The sequence below is a fragment of the Daktulosphaira vitifoliae genome, unplaced genomic scaffold, assembly GCF_025091365.1.
Source record: "Daktulosphaira vitifoliae isolate Bord-2020 unplaced genomic scaffold, ASM2509136v1 Scaffold_4, whole genome shotgun sequence".
Taxonomy (NCBI): domain Eukaryota; kingdom Metazoa; phylum Arthropoda; class Insecta; order Hemiptera; family Phylloxeridae; genus Daktulosphaira; species Daktulosphaira vitifoliae.
The window spans coordinates 37,670,760-37,685,984 of NW_026099575.1; the positions used below are offsets into that span (position 1 = coordinate 37,670,760).

At 27.0% G+C, this 15,225-nt stretch overlaps 1 protein-coding gene across 1 annotated transcript; it reads right to left on the bottom strand.

Moving 5' to 3' along the window:
* Positions 1 to 6,021: 6,021 nt before the first annotated feature.
* LOC126904290 (midasin-like) lies at positions 6,022 to 14,998 on the bottom strand. Its single transcript, XM_050683204.1, has 5 exons — positions 14,962 to 14,998; positions 14,143 to 14,197; positions 11,520 to 11,688; positions 9,899 to 10,131; positions 6,022 to 8,312 (listed from the first exon to the last, which is right to left on the bottom strand). Exons 2-5 carry the CDS (start codon positions 14,176 to 14,178, stop codon positions 6,582 to 6,584), a joined length of 2,169 nt encoding a protein of 722 aa, XP_050539161.1. The 5' UTR covers positions 14,179 to 14,197; positions 14,962 to 14,998; the 3' UTR covers positions 6,022 to 6,581.
* Positions 14,999 to 15,225: the final 227 nt, after the last annotated feature.

The following is a 15,225-nucleotide window of genomic DNA, read 5'->3' on the forward strand; positions in this document are numbered from 1 at the left end:
GGCATCCCTGAAAAATTTGGTTTCAATTGATTACCCCATACGTAGGTAAATTTAATGGGATACTATTCTAAAATAAATGAAATATTTGAAGCGGACTTAATAAAAAGAAAGCCATTTATGCACATCTAATAGTCCATAATAATAATATATTTTATTATTGTGGACTATTAGATGTGATTATTATATATCTTAATATAGTAATACAAATACAAAATAAGTATAATATAAAAGCTTTGTGATATTGGGGCACAGCTCACATTATGATTTTTATCATAAAGATTTTTCAACTCATCCTAATTACAAAGTTATTTATCTGCACTGCTTTCTGTTTAAAATAATTTTTAAAAATATTTAGAGACCAACAGTTTAGTCTTGTACTGTAATACCACATTTTATATCAAAGTTCTGTTAAGGATTCTTAGTATAGTATTAAAATAAAAAATTAAATAATATTTCAATGAAAAATAATTACAAAGAGTTAAAATCATAAATAACCTTACATTATGTCATAAAATGCAATTAACGTGCATAACAATAACAGTTTAATTATGTGCATCATACATTCATTTAATAATTATTAAAGATTTAAAATACCACGTATATTTTAACCAATAGAAGCACTCAAAATTTACGCTATCTATCAGCATAATCGCCTGCGTCCAGTACATCGTTTCCCTGCGACCATTCATGATAAAAATTGGACTGCCAAAATTGTGTACGGCGTGGTCTATCTATGTGTATTTAATCTATGACAATCTATTTAATCTACAACCAAATATAACTTGGAATATTAACATTTATGTCATTACTTCGGATTTTCAAAAATCATCATTCTCACTTCGATCATAAAAAATAATTACGTATCATTAAATTATTGTCACAAATTATCAAGAGTACATTTTTCTTCGAATATGATGAGACAATTTTTGAAACATTCACCGAGTATTTTGAAAATAGCTCATCCGGGTGAATTATTTTCTAGCTATTCTACACGGAGTGTTTACTTCTAGAGATTGAAGATCCTCATTTCCCTAAGAGGTTGCTCAAATCGGTTATTAAAGAGCCCAAAAAAATATTAAAATCACAAAAAAAAGAAATTATTTAAAATTTGTTTAATTAATTGTTTTTTGTTTCACCCCTTATTCGCCTTTATACCAACTATTTGCAGGGCAAATCCCGTCCCATTAAAATCTTTTAGATTACTGTAAATTAAAGGTGACTGTGTCGTAAAAAGCTGCATAATGAGATATAAAAACCCAAACGAGGGAACAATGGAAATTTTTTCAATTTTTAAGGGTAATGTCTTCGACTAGATACGATTTGTGATCTTTTGACGTATCGTTGAAAGAAATCCGTTCGGTGAGAGCTGAGAAAAAGTGGTAACAGACACAAAAAAAAAAAAAAATAAAAAAAAAACACATCATAGTAATACCAATACCTTCTCAGCTTTGCATCGAAGCTAAAAAACTCAGCACAGGGGGATCGCGGCAGAGTGGTGCCGTGGTATAGTTAGATCAAGTGTAATGATATCTGACAGTGATTAAAATCACTATCTAAAGAAACGCTTCAATGCAATTCTGTAGATAGTGTTTCATTTAGAGAAATTGGTGGATTATTCCAAAAGCAACATCAACTCTTATTTTGTACTTTCATTTTCAGAACAGTACATTATTAATCATCTTTTTTTTCTCATCTATGATGTATGAGTATGAGTTTATCGTTTAAATTGGGATTCATCTATGACAAATAAGCTGCCCAACGTATACTCAACGCAGTTACCAACATTTTTATCAAAATTAAATTTTTTACATAGTCCCACGTATAATAACCTGCTGAATTTTTTTTTAATTATTCTATAATATAAACAAAATTATTATAACTAGAATATTAATAATTTTTGTGTATACCAGGGGTGTATTTAAGGAAGATATGGGCCCCTCTTGAACCAGTTCTATTAATATTTTTTAGGCAACTTCTAATAAATAAGGACCTAATGTCCTTTTTTTTCATCATTACTTTAATTTTTAGCAAAATATTCTATAACATGTTTAATAAAGTAATGTAGATGGGACAAGTATAGATGATATCTGACAGTGATTAAAATCACTATCATAAGAAACGCTAAGATACAAATCTGTAGATAGTGTTTCATTTAGAGAAATTGGTGGATTATTCCAAAAGCAACATCAACTCTTATTTCTTTAATTACATCCTGATTAGTAGTTCTTTGATTTTAAAATATAATATATGAATAAATACTAATTATAGTTTTTAAATTTAGTATGAAATTGTGATTCAATAATTTAATATTGTAATTTAAACGGAGAAATTATAAAAATAATAAAGAAGTTATATTTTGCTTTACTTTTACGTGTTTAAAAATTTAAAGGGCTTGATACAATAATTTTCAATAAAAACTGTTTGTTACTATAAAAAAATGCATTGGACTACAAGGAACTTTCATCAGAAGCAAAAATATCCTTTTCTAAATCAACTTTTCGCGTTGTTTTCAAATCTGCAAGTAGACTTTTTCTATCGCTTCTAATTTTTTATATTATAGTAAAAAAAATGTGATATAATACCATAACTTTTAGTTCAATTACAAGTTTAAAATTGACATCTAGGCCAGTCAACAAAGGAAAAATTGCGGAAAAATTCCCAACTAAATTTTGTTTTTTTAAAATTTAAATTAAAATATGTATAATGACATACTAATAGTCCTCATCGATTGGAATTGAGCTTTTTTTTTACAGCCTCGCAAAAGTTCAAAAATATGAGCTTTTTAATTTTCTCAAAAAATATTTAACTTACAAAAAAAAGTTTCGTACAAAAGTTGTTTAAAAGACAATTATAAACAAAAAAATTATCTTATATTTTTTCATTTAAACAAATATTTTTCGAGTTACATTATATTTAATATGAGTACTAAAATTTATATTCCATTTTTTTCATTTTACGGTTACTTTTTATCATGTTATACTTACGTTAGACACAATGTTATAAATGCATATGTGTGTATGTGTGAGTTTATTTATTTATTGTATCATTAAAGTGTAGTGTATATTNTGAGTTTATTTATTTATAGTATCATTTAAGTGTAGTGTATATTAAAATACAACCGATAGAGTAGGTAATTGATTTGACGCTATATTGTTTAAACCCAACTAAACGTTGAATTGTACATTCCCAAACAACAATCATATTATGTCAATTGCCACCGGAATTTCTGGTAATCTTTTTCTTTTTCTTTGCCTTAATCCCAAATACTTGGGGTCGGCCACCCTTATCCTAAGCTTCCACCTGACACGATTTCCTACGCTCACATCAGCTGTCCTCATGTCGCCTTCAATAACATCCCTCAATCTCATTTTTGGTCTTCCTTCAACATTCATTTCTATAACTTTTCTTACAGCTTCCGATTCTTCTCTCTTCATAACATGACTAAACAATCTAGTCAATTAAGTCTATTTTCTGTCATCTTATCCACGATTGACGCAACACCTATGCTTCCTCTTATATGCTCGTTCCTTATATTTTTTCAATTTTTTTTAATAAAAACTGCCGTAACTTTTTCAAAAATGAACATATCAATATAATTTTTTTATATAGATGCTTGATGTCTTTACCTATCATTTGGTATATTTTTTTTGTAAATCTGACCCTTTTTCTGCCCACAGGGGGGAATTTATGACAATTTTTTTACAAAAAATTAACTTTTTCAACTTGACTATTGAAAATGTTCCAGAAGGTCTGACACTTTTATATATATCTTAAGTTAAAGCTTATGTAATATACTTTAATTTGAAAAAAAAAATTTGACCTCTGGACTTATCTTCGTGGTGAAAATAGCTATGACACGGCCCGCGTCGCTTCGTTATACACGATGCCCCGCGACTCGTGCCACCTTTATCAGCCGTCGCCCTACTATGAATATTTGACTGACCAACACCGCGTGTTATACGCTACGGTGCAAAGTCCAGCAAATGCCGCACGGCCGACGACGACCCGCCGAAAATGGTGCGAGAGTCTTCCTCCCGTTGTGAAAGCGACAACGTCGACAGCCGAACCGCACCCGCGCACCGTCGCCTACAACGCTGCTAACCATTTTGCCGTCCAAGGATTACGCCGAACATCGCGTCGTCGACGCCAGCGAAAGTGCCGCGATATTATGCGAAGATTATTATTACTGTGTTTATCTTTTCGGTTTGTTTTATTTTTGTTAACATAATCTGTTGTCGCTCATTTAATAAACGGCCCACGGTTCTCTACCCTCAAAACCAGAGTCGACCACCTTTTTTGCTACGTGAGTCGTGTCAGCTACCAAATGCTATTTTTGTGTGAAAATTCTCGATTTTTTTTTTTACATTTTTAACTTTATTATGCTATAACTTTTTGAAAAATATATGGATGAATACAATTTTTTTATGAGAAATAATATTTTTTAATAATCTTTTTTTCATTCGACATACTTTATCTTAATCAGGATATTAATAAGGAACTAGCAGATCATGTAGCTTTTGGAATAATACACCAATTTTTTTAAAATTAAACACTATCTAAAGAATTAAGTAAAATTAAAACTATATTAAAAATATTATTAATTTAAAAAACTAAAAAATATTAAAAATATTAACTCAAAGCCACAAAAATTAATGAAAAGTCGCGGATACGTATTTCGGAAACAATGTTACCATTATCAACGCTAAACACATACTTTAAATTTTGAAATTTTTTATTTAACTTTTCTTTTTTTGTTTTAAATTTATGTTAAACCACTTGGTACATCTTCAGCTCGAAGATGTCCCACTGTGATTGACTCAAAAAATTAGAGAGTTTTAAATGTAATTGATAAGCCCCCATTTCTAATCTACTTCTATTGCGATAATGATTTATTATTTCTAACTTAAGAAATTTCTCCTGAGCGAAATTTATTGACTTGTAAAAATTAATATTATTATTGTTTGACTTACTTGGTAATCTGGCAAACTTCGGAGTCATATGGAACTTAATACATTTTTTGAGAAAAAATATATCAGCTCCAATCAGGCGTACTTTCGTCTTGATTTGCATCAGTTTGTTTAACTCTTTATTATGATCAAAAGGCCCGAACGCCATAATTATATAATAAAAATTGATCACTTGTGGCTAGTTAATTAAGTAAAATTAAAACTATATTAAAAATATTATTAATTTAAAAAAACTAAAAAATATTAAAAATATTAAACTCAAAAGCCACAAAAAAATTAATGAAAAGTCGCGGATACGTATTTCGGAAACNACACATACATGAGTATGTGTTTATCGTTAATAATGGTAACATTGTTTCCGAAATACGTATCCGCGACTTTTCATTAATTTTTGTGGCTTTGAGTTAATATTTTTTAGCTTTTTAAATTAATAATATTTTTAATATAGTTTTAATTTTACTTAATTAGCCACAAGTGATCAATTTTTATTATACTATCTAAAGATTTGCATCGAAGCGTTTTTTTTTTATAGTGATTTTAATCACTGTCAGATATCATTATACTTGATCCAACTATGCCACGTCACCACTGTGCCGCGACCCCCCTGTGCTGGGTTTTTTTTTTTGTTGTATTTTATTAGTCATTATGATAGAATCTTTTACGTGAGCGTTTTAGAATGCGCAAGAAAGTGGTTTAATTTTGTGTATGTGTATTGGTGGTATATTTGTATAAAGTATATATAATATTTATTACATGTATTAAAATGTGATACTACACCATGCCGACGATTTAAAAAATATGTGGAGTTGTTATATCATATAATTTTGATGTATTCTGTCCAAAAAAACAAAATTTTGGTCCCCTCAATTAATAATTTATAATATTTAAATTTGCTATCGAACCATAGTGCGGCGTGATATTGTTAGAATAAAGAAATTAAATAGAGACTACTCACCTACTAAGAAAACTCACAATGGATTTTAATTATTAAATAATCATATAAATTTTATTAGATTTGTTATTAAAATAAATTGAAATAATTAAAACAGATGTGTTGATAATTAATTAACTTTAATTGACATTAATTTCCTTATAATAATAGGAAAACAAAATATTATTATATAATAAATAAATAAATGGTTACATCAAAACAAAATTCACTTCAATGATTTTAAGTCTCAAATAATTAAAAAAATATTTTAAGTACAAAGAAATTTGATAAAATGAAGTGTTTTTAAAATTGAAAAATCAACTAAGTTCCAGAAAGAAATATCTTGAGTAGTACGATTCCTAGTATAATCTTGGAAGTGAAGAATATTAAATCAAATTGATTAATTATGTTAGAAATTCTATATGTAGGCATTACTTTAAAATCTGTATAATAATTAGGTTTATTTCCACAAGTAGCTGATTATATTGTGTTGATTATATTGTTCTATTTTTGAAAGAGAACCATTTTTTGGCGATCTTATATATTTATGATATCAGGAATTCATTTAAAAGTATATATAAAAAATAATCAGATAAATTTAAATAGTATAATAATTTAAAAATGCCTATTATTATCTTTAAGATATAGTTAGTAAAATTCTTAGTAAATTACTTCTTATTATCCTAGACATCTTCATTAGCGTCATCATTTTTGTCGCAGTCTTTTACTTCTTTTATTTCATCCTCTTTATTTTTATCATCACTTTCTTTTTTATTTTCCTTCTCATTTTGAGCTTTCTCTACAGTTTTATCAGCGTCTTCTTTTTCATTAACTTCTTCATTTTGATCAATATCTTCAACAAAATAGGTTTCGATATTAGCGTCTTCTACTTCATCTTCATTCAATATGTAATCTATTTCAGGAAGTGTGTCGAAACTCTGTTCTCTAGAGAGATTACCTTCTGTAGTTGTGTAGTAACTTTCTGTTTCGCTGACTGTACTATCATAAATGGTTAAATCCTCATCGACATTTGTAAAGAAACTTTCTGCTTCGCTGTCTGTACTGTCATTAATGGGTAAATCCTCATCGATATTTGTAAAGAAACTTTCAGTTGAAGTTACTCTTGATAGGTTATCACCACTATCAGATATAATGGAGGAAGAAGGAGAACGATTTTTTCTTAGCCCAATGTATTTATTTTCTTCATCATTTTTAGCTTCCTCAGAATTTTTGGCTTCCTCATCATCTTTAGCTTCCTCATTATCTTTAGTTTCATCATCATCTTTAGCTTCTTCATCATTTATAGCATCCTCATCATTTTTAGTTTCATCATCATCTTTAGCTTCCTCAGAATTTTTGGCTTCCTCATTATCTTTAGTTTCATCATCATCTTTAGCTTCCTCAGTATTTTTGGTTTCCTCGTCATCTTTAGTTTCATCATCATCTTTAGCTTCCTCAGTATTTTTGGTTTCCTCGTCATCTTTAATTTTCTCATTATCTTTAGCTTTTTCAGCATTTATAGCTTCCTCAGCATTTTTAGATTCTTCATCATTTCTAGCTTCCTTGTCATCTTTAGCTTCTTCAGCACTTTTAGCTTCTTCGTCATCTTTAGCTTCCTCAGCATTTCTAGATTCTTCATCATTTATAGCTTCCTCATCATTTTTGGTTTCCTCATCTTCTTTAGCTTCCTCAGAATTGTTGACATCCTCATCTTCTTTAGCTGCCTCATCATCTTTAGTTTCATTATCATCTTTAGCTTCCCCAGCATTTTTGGTTTCCTCGTCATCTTTAGTTTTCTCATCATCTTTAGCTTCTTCAGCATTTATAGCTTCTTCAGTAATTTTAACTTCTTCATCATCTTTAGCTTCGTCAGCATTTTTAGATACTTCATTATTTCTAGCTTCCTCCTCATCTTTAGCTTCTTCAGCATTTATAGCTTCTTCATCATCTTTAGCTTCCTCAGCATTTCTAGATTCTTTATCATTTCTAGCTTCCTCGTCATCTTTAGCTTTCTCTTCTTTGTCTTCTTTTTTAGCTACATCATCTACATTTTCATCATTCTCTTCATTTTTTTCGTCGTCTTTTTTTTCAATAATTTCCTCATTTTGATCAATATCTTCAACAAAATAGGTTTCGATATTAGGATCTTCTACTTCATCTTCATTCGATATGTAACCTCTTTCAGAAAGTGTGGCTAAACTCCGTTCTCTAGAGAGATTACCTTCTGTAGTTGTGTAGTAACTTTCTGCTACGCTGACTATACTGTCATTTCTGGGTAAATCCTCATCGACATTTGTAAAGAAACTTTCATTTGAAGTTACTCTTGATAGGTCATCATCACTATCTGATATAATGGAGTAAGAAATAGAACGATTTCTTCCTAGCCCAATACGTTTTTTTATTTTTGTTATAACCTTTTAAAAATTATAAATATATATATATATATTATATATACAGGGTGATTATTTAATTATTGAAAAAATGACTTGTGGATAACAAATTTTGGACCACTATTTTGAAGTTATATACATTTTTGTACCTAGGCAAGGGAAAGTGAGGTCTATAAATGTCTAGCTATTAAAATAGCAGCGTCTACGCTTTTCTTCTAGTCATTACATAAAATTATTTATAATTTATACAAAACAAGTCATACTTTTAATTATATCATTATATGGTAAATGAGCACTAAAAATATTAAACATGGGATGAACGTAAAAAATACTTCTTGAATGGTAAGTTAAGTAAAATATGTTACTAAAATAAACCAATAAAAAGGTTATTAATATTATTTTTGTCTTTCAAATAATTAAGCAATTCATGATAACAGCATTCTGTATAATTTATTAAGTATACTACCCCCAATTTTTTTGTTAAACAATGATTTTTCATAAAATTTTACATAAAAAATTTTTATTTATTATTTGTATCATAGTTAATACTACATTTATTTCAAGGTAAAATTATTTCTATGGGTAGTTTTCAAGAGTAAATTTCTAAGTTAAATGGGGACTTATTGTTATTTTTGTACTATTAAATAGTTAATTGATTAAATAAAATTTAGTGGATTTTTTTAGTATTACTAACTGATTTAATATAATATTTATTTTTAAGTAAAATAAATACATTAAAATTCAAATTTAATCAAATTTCAAAATTCTTTAGGAATTTAATCACTTAACATTAAGAGGATTTTGCTAAAAAATAAATTTTTTATTATTAACTCTAAAAAATTTTGAATGTTTTTAAATTTATAATTTTTATAATATCGTTTTTAGAATTATATCCAAATAAGTTTTTAAAAAGATAATAACGAATAATATTAAGGTAATTATTTATTATAGGATTTGTCTAAAAAGGTGGATCATCTTGTATATATCTTAGTTTATAAAACTTCTTTTTGGTTAATATTTTACATCTTGTAAGTGTGTCTTAAATAATTTATTTTTGAATGGCAATTTTAAATTTAATTAGCCTGTCTTTCTTCTATATTCCCACCTTCATCCAAACTACTTAGGGTTGGCGATCCTTATCCAAAATATACACTTAATACCATCACTCATATCATTTACGCTCACATCAGCTGTCCTCATATTACATTCAATAGCATCCCTCCATCTCTTTTTTGGTCTTCCTCTACCTCTTCTTCCTTCAAAATTCATTTCTATAACTTTTCTTACAGCTTCCGATTCTTCTCTCCTCATAAAATGACCAAACCATCTAAGTATATTTTCACAAACAGTAGTTTACTTTTTACCATCGTCGTGATCATTACTCTTTTGTCTTATATTTAATTAAATTAGCTACCACCAAAAGAGTGTGTATGTCGTCATCAGCTCTTTGTTGGATTATATCATCTTAAGGTGTTTAGTAGGTTGTATTGTTAATTTATAATTTACATGATAAACTATTATTTCGTTGCATAACCAAGAGTGTTTTAATAATCAAAAATTTATAATTTTTTTTTTTTAACTGAATTTTATAATTATGTAGAAGTACTCACATTATTTGGTACTTCTTTTATTCTATGGGATTTCATAAATAGCGTTGCGCATGCACTTATTGTTTGATTGCACAACTGTACCGAGCCAAATTTAGCTAACTGATTTCTATTGAGCTTACTACGAATATATTCAACTATTTCCTCAACTATTTCCTGTGCATTTTTTTTTTTATATTCGAAAAGGTACATGTATTCTCTGAGCATTTCTTTCATTTCATAGTCAAATGAACTTCCTATAATTATAGAAAAAAAGTTTTTCATAAGAATTTTAGCACAAATTATATTATTTATTTATTAGCATATAAACCATAAAAAAGAAAATAATTTTATATTACCTATTATAAAAATTTTAAAATATAAAACATTGAATTGGTGACAGGACGTAATTTAAGAGCATAAATTTAATAGTTAATTTGTCTGTTTCATAAACCATAATAACTATTTTAATAATACATACTTCTTAATACTGTACTCACTTTATACAAAAAGTATTTAATTTTGTATTAAATGAAATTGTAAAACTTGTGATATGGATACAGTTCACTGTATACAAAAATTAAACAGAAAAAGTTTACTAATAAGTTTAATAAGTAAAGGATTAAAATAATTTAGGTAAAAATTTTAGTAACATTTTTCGGAGTAATTTAATCATTCAGTTTGGAAAATAAGTGGTACAAATGTACTCAATAAAATTTCATATTTTTAAATTAATTGGATGGCAAAGTTTAGACTATGGCCGTCTTTAGATATTTTGCATTGTCTATTTGTAGGTTATTTGGGTATACGTCAATACCATTTGGCAAACAAGATTAATCGTGTAAGTTTTAAATTATACTAATTATTTAATTTTATGAAGCCATTATTTATAAAAATTGTTGTTTGTTAGTTTGAAGTTGAATTTTGTTACTTACGACATATTTTTAAAAGTAAAAAAAAGAACCATTAGTGCTAAGCTCTTATTTATTCTTTTCAATTACTTCCAATCTATTTTATTATTCATAGGCTAAATGATTTTTATATCTCAACTATTCAATTCAATACTAGTTATCAATTAATCACCAATAGCATTATAATGTAATGAAGCGAAAAATGACAAATGTCAATTTCAAAAAAAATGGTTACTTATACTAAAAATCCTGCCAAAATCAATATATAAACATTTTCTACCCTCTTATTTCGAACCGAAAATATATTTCCACTGGCAATTACTCAAAATTATTTTTAATGTAAAATCTTAAACTAGACAACGATTTTTACTATATAATGCTTGTAAAAATTGAAGATTCATTAGAATTGTTTGAAATATCTTTCCAAACATCCTAATTGTTCACTAAACAAGAGTCCAATGTGATAGGACTTTAATAAATAAGTCGTTTTGATAATTTTCATTATCTTTATCTTATCTAAATGAATTTATTATTATAATAATTTATTATTATAATTTAAAATATTTTAAAGTTATCTAAATAGTTATCTCAAATACAATATTGACTTATTTAAAGAGATTTACCCTAATTAATGTGGTTTAATAAAAAATGTTAATCCCAACCGTAGATTTGAACATCAAAAATATAAATCAATCAAAAAAGTAATTTTAGTAAAATAAACTATTTAAATCTACCAATGATCAGAAATTTTTTGGATTTATAATTAAGATTATTTCTATCCAAACAATGTTTAAGTTTTCTTCTTCCATATCTAAATTTTTCTAACTTTAGGTTTCTTTCTTGAGTTTTTTTTAGAGTTTTTTTTATAATTTCTGGATTAGTTGATATTTGTGAAATAAAAATCTATACAACAAAAATTTATAATAAGTCTCATACAATTTTTTCAATATTTATAAATTATAAAAAATTTCATTAATTATCTATTTATTATCGTTGAAAAATTTGATGAAATTTGATAGTAAGATTTTATTTTATCAAAATAATTTTATTAATACACTTAAACGCTAGTCTCTTGATTTCTCTTAAAATAATAATTATTTTAAATATATTATTTTTGGTATTTTTTAGTTTTATATTTCTTGATTTGTTAGCAGTTAATTTTTTTTTTAATCCATTCCTTATAACTTATAAATAACGGTAATATAAATATTTAACTAGTTTATAAAATAAATTATGATTTAATTAAGAAGGTGACTGATTGACTATAGTTTTTAGGCCAGTACTTTGAAGTTTGTTAAACTTTTTGTAGCTTGGGGAAGAAAGGAGTCCGATAAATTCCAAGCAGAATTTTTTGGTAAGTATTAACAATGGACGAAGTATTAAACCAGTACTGGCAATTGGCCATTGATAAGTACTGATCCGTTTTAGTGAGCAGTGCTTGATTACCATTTCTGGCAGAGTACTGGCGTAATATTGGTTATACAAAACCTCCAGCACTTAGATTTTAATTTGATTTACATTAAAATCAAAATAAATATATAACACTTAATAAATATAGTTTAGAAAAACTAAAAAAACACGCTTTTAAAGCACATCGAACTAAAAAACTTAAAAATAATTTTTAGTTTTATGTTTTGATAGTAGTTACTATCAATATCATGGTTGTAATGGGTAACGGGAAATCAGGGTTCGATTCCGGAGAGGGAGTCTGAGAAACGGCTACCACATCCAAGGAAAGTAGCAGGCGCGCCAATTACCCACTTCCTGAACATGGTGGTAGTGACGAAAAATGACGATACCTTTGTAATCGGAATGAATACACTCTATATCTCTTAATGAGAATAAAGCGTGTTAATAAATATTTTTAATAGTAATTAGAATACACGTAAAGCGATTTAAGTACGTAAACGTATAATGCACAAAGTATAGCTGTGTTTTGTGGGCGGACGGGGCGCGGGGGAACGTTGTACGCGAATCATATGCGGCGGCTGTAGGAATATATATATACACACATGCATACATACATATATATACAGGGTGTTCAGTAAGTCAGGAAACGGGTTTCTATTGTTCTCATTGTTTGTAACAATGAGAACAATAGATACCCGTTTCCTGACTTACTGAACACCCTGTATATTAAGGCGACATAAGTACATAAACGTATCATGCACTAGGTATAGCCTTGTTTTGTGGGCGGGGGGAACGTTATACCTAAGGTAGAAACGGCGGCAGCGGCGGTACGAATATATAAATATATATACGTAAGGCGCTTACAGGGTATTGGTCAGTCAAAATAAAAATTTGTTTATGTATATATATAATTGATGACAAGCACGCATATACGGGTACGAAAACCAAAAATAAAATTATACAGAGTGTTCAGTAAATAAGGAAACGATTTTCTATTGTACTCATTGTTTGTAACAATTTAACTGTTTCCTAACTTACTGAACATTTTGTATACGATTAGTGTTGACGTTGTGTGGTGAGCAGGGTGGGGGTGAATGCGTTACGAAAGTCTAGTCTCAAGGTCATAGACGACGGGATTCGCGAGAATAATAACATGTGGCGCGTGGAGAGTTACAAACAACAAATCCACAGCATACAAGTGAAACTAATACAAGCGTGTTAAAAAATATAAATATAATTTTCTTAACATAATTTTTATTTTATAAGAAATCTAAGAATGTCTAATTTTGTTATCATTAAATTAGAGAGTTAAGATTATTCAAATAGATCAAATAATATAAATTGATTATATATTTGTTTTATAAAAGTATAATGGATGGTCCACAATATTTTATGTGTCTAATAACATTTGATCTACTAAATATTCTTACGTTACTTTTATTTTGAATAATTTATGTATTATTAGAAATATTTTAATATAATATAAATCATATGTTTTATTATTAATTTTTAATAATAATAATAAAAAATAATCTCTAATTTTAAACTACTCATATTTTAGATCCTTTCTTACAAAATTTTAATGATATTTATTAATTTACAACTATAAAACAATTATCAAATTAATTATAAGCATTTTAATATATAGTGTGGGTGAAGTATAATAAATATACATATACATATAATAATAAAAATATAGACTAGTACGAACTGTATCTAACCACTCTATTTATTAATATTCTTGTGACTAAATAAGTATTTGTCCTAAAGTTATTATTGAACCATTAACATTTGTGTTAGAAAAGTATTAAAAACTAGCTATTTTGAAATTTTGAAAAATGTGTATATTAATAAAAAATAAAAATATTATTATTCAACGTTGTTTAGAATGTACAAAAATTACAGAAATTGTTAATACCTTTGTGTATAATCATAAAAAATACTCACAAATATTAATATAGATAAGAGAATAATACACTTCATTTTTAATTTTTCAATGTGTCTGAAAATATTATTTGTAAAATATCTGTTTAGGACCTTTAAAAAAATTAAAATAATTATCAAATTATTAATTATTGTCAAATTTGTATAACATATTACTAACGTGATTTTAGGAAATTGAGGGGATTTTTTGAATTTAAGCGTTAATAGTTTCAACTAGATATAATTTGTGATCTTATTAAATATCGTTGAACAAAATCGGTTAAATAGGATTGAATTATTCATAAAGACTATCAGCAAACAAAAAAAAACACGGCATGGTTAAACCAATACATTCTCAGCTACATATCGTAGCTAAATTATTTAAGGTGCTGGCATTGGAAAGGTATTAAGTCACAAAAATTAAATTTTACAGGTGAAGGAAAGGACAGTTTAACAAACCAATTGGACGAATTATGAGCATCTTTTTGTTTTTAACATAATTTTTATTTCAATTGGTATTTTGACCACATTATTAGGATATACTTGTTGTTGTATGTATATGTTGTACATGTATGTTCACTTCATTGTTAATGAAAAGACAAAACATTTATTTTTAGGATTTAATACCTTTTTTATGTCATCGCCTGATGTAATAGTTAATTAAAAATCATTTCCTAAAAAAAACTGTAAATAAAATTTAGTTATGCACGATGTAGATATTAAAGGTTACTTAGATGTTTTATAATTTAACTTAAAAAAAATAATTAAACTTAAAAATAAGTTTATGATTCAATGTAATCAGATGGATTTATATAATTAATAAAAAAAAAACATTTAACTTACAGAAAAATAAGTACATCAACGAATATATATTTATTATACAAATATAATTATTTAACTTAATTTTAATAAAAAGATTCAATTACTATTTAGGTTTATATATCCATTTAAAATATAAAATTAGATCTAATATTGATATTAATGACAAAAGATTTGTTTAAAAAGAAGGAAAAAATAGTTAATATTTTTGGAAACGGAGTTTTTTGTAGCTAGTTAACTACAGCTAATAATATAATTTATTAAAAAACTAAAAATGAAATGATATTG

Excerpts from the sequence above, each read along its gene's own strand:
- LOC126904290 (XM_050683204.1), bottom strand. The coding sequence starts at position 14,178 with ATGAAGTGTATTATTCTCTTATCTATATTAATATTT. Across the intron at positions 11,689-14,142 it reads TCTTATCTATATTAATATTT|ATTTTTATTTCACAAATATC; the intron begins GTGAGTATTTTT and ends TTTGTTGTATAG. Across the intron at positions 8,313-9,898 it reads TAAAAGAAGTACCAAATAAT|GTTATAACAAAAATAAAAAA; the intron begins GTGAGTACTTCT and ends AATTTTTAAAAG.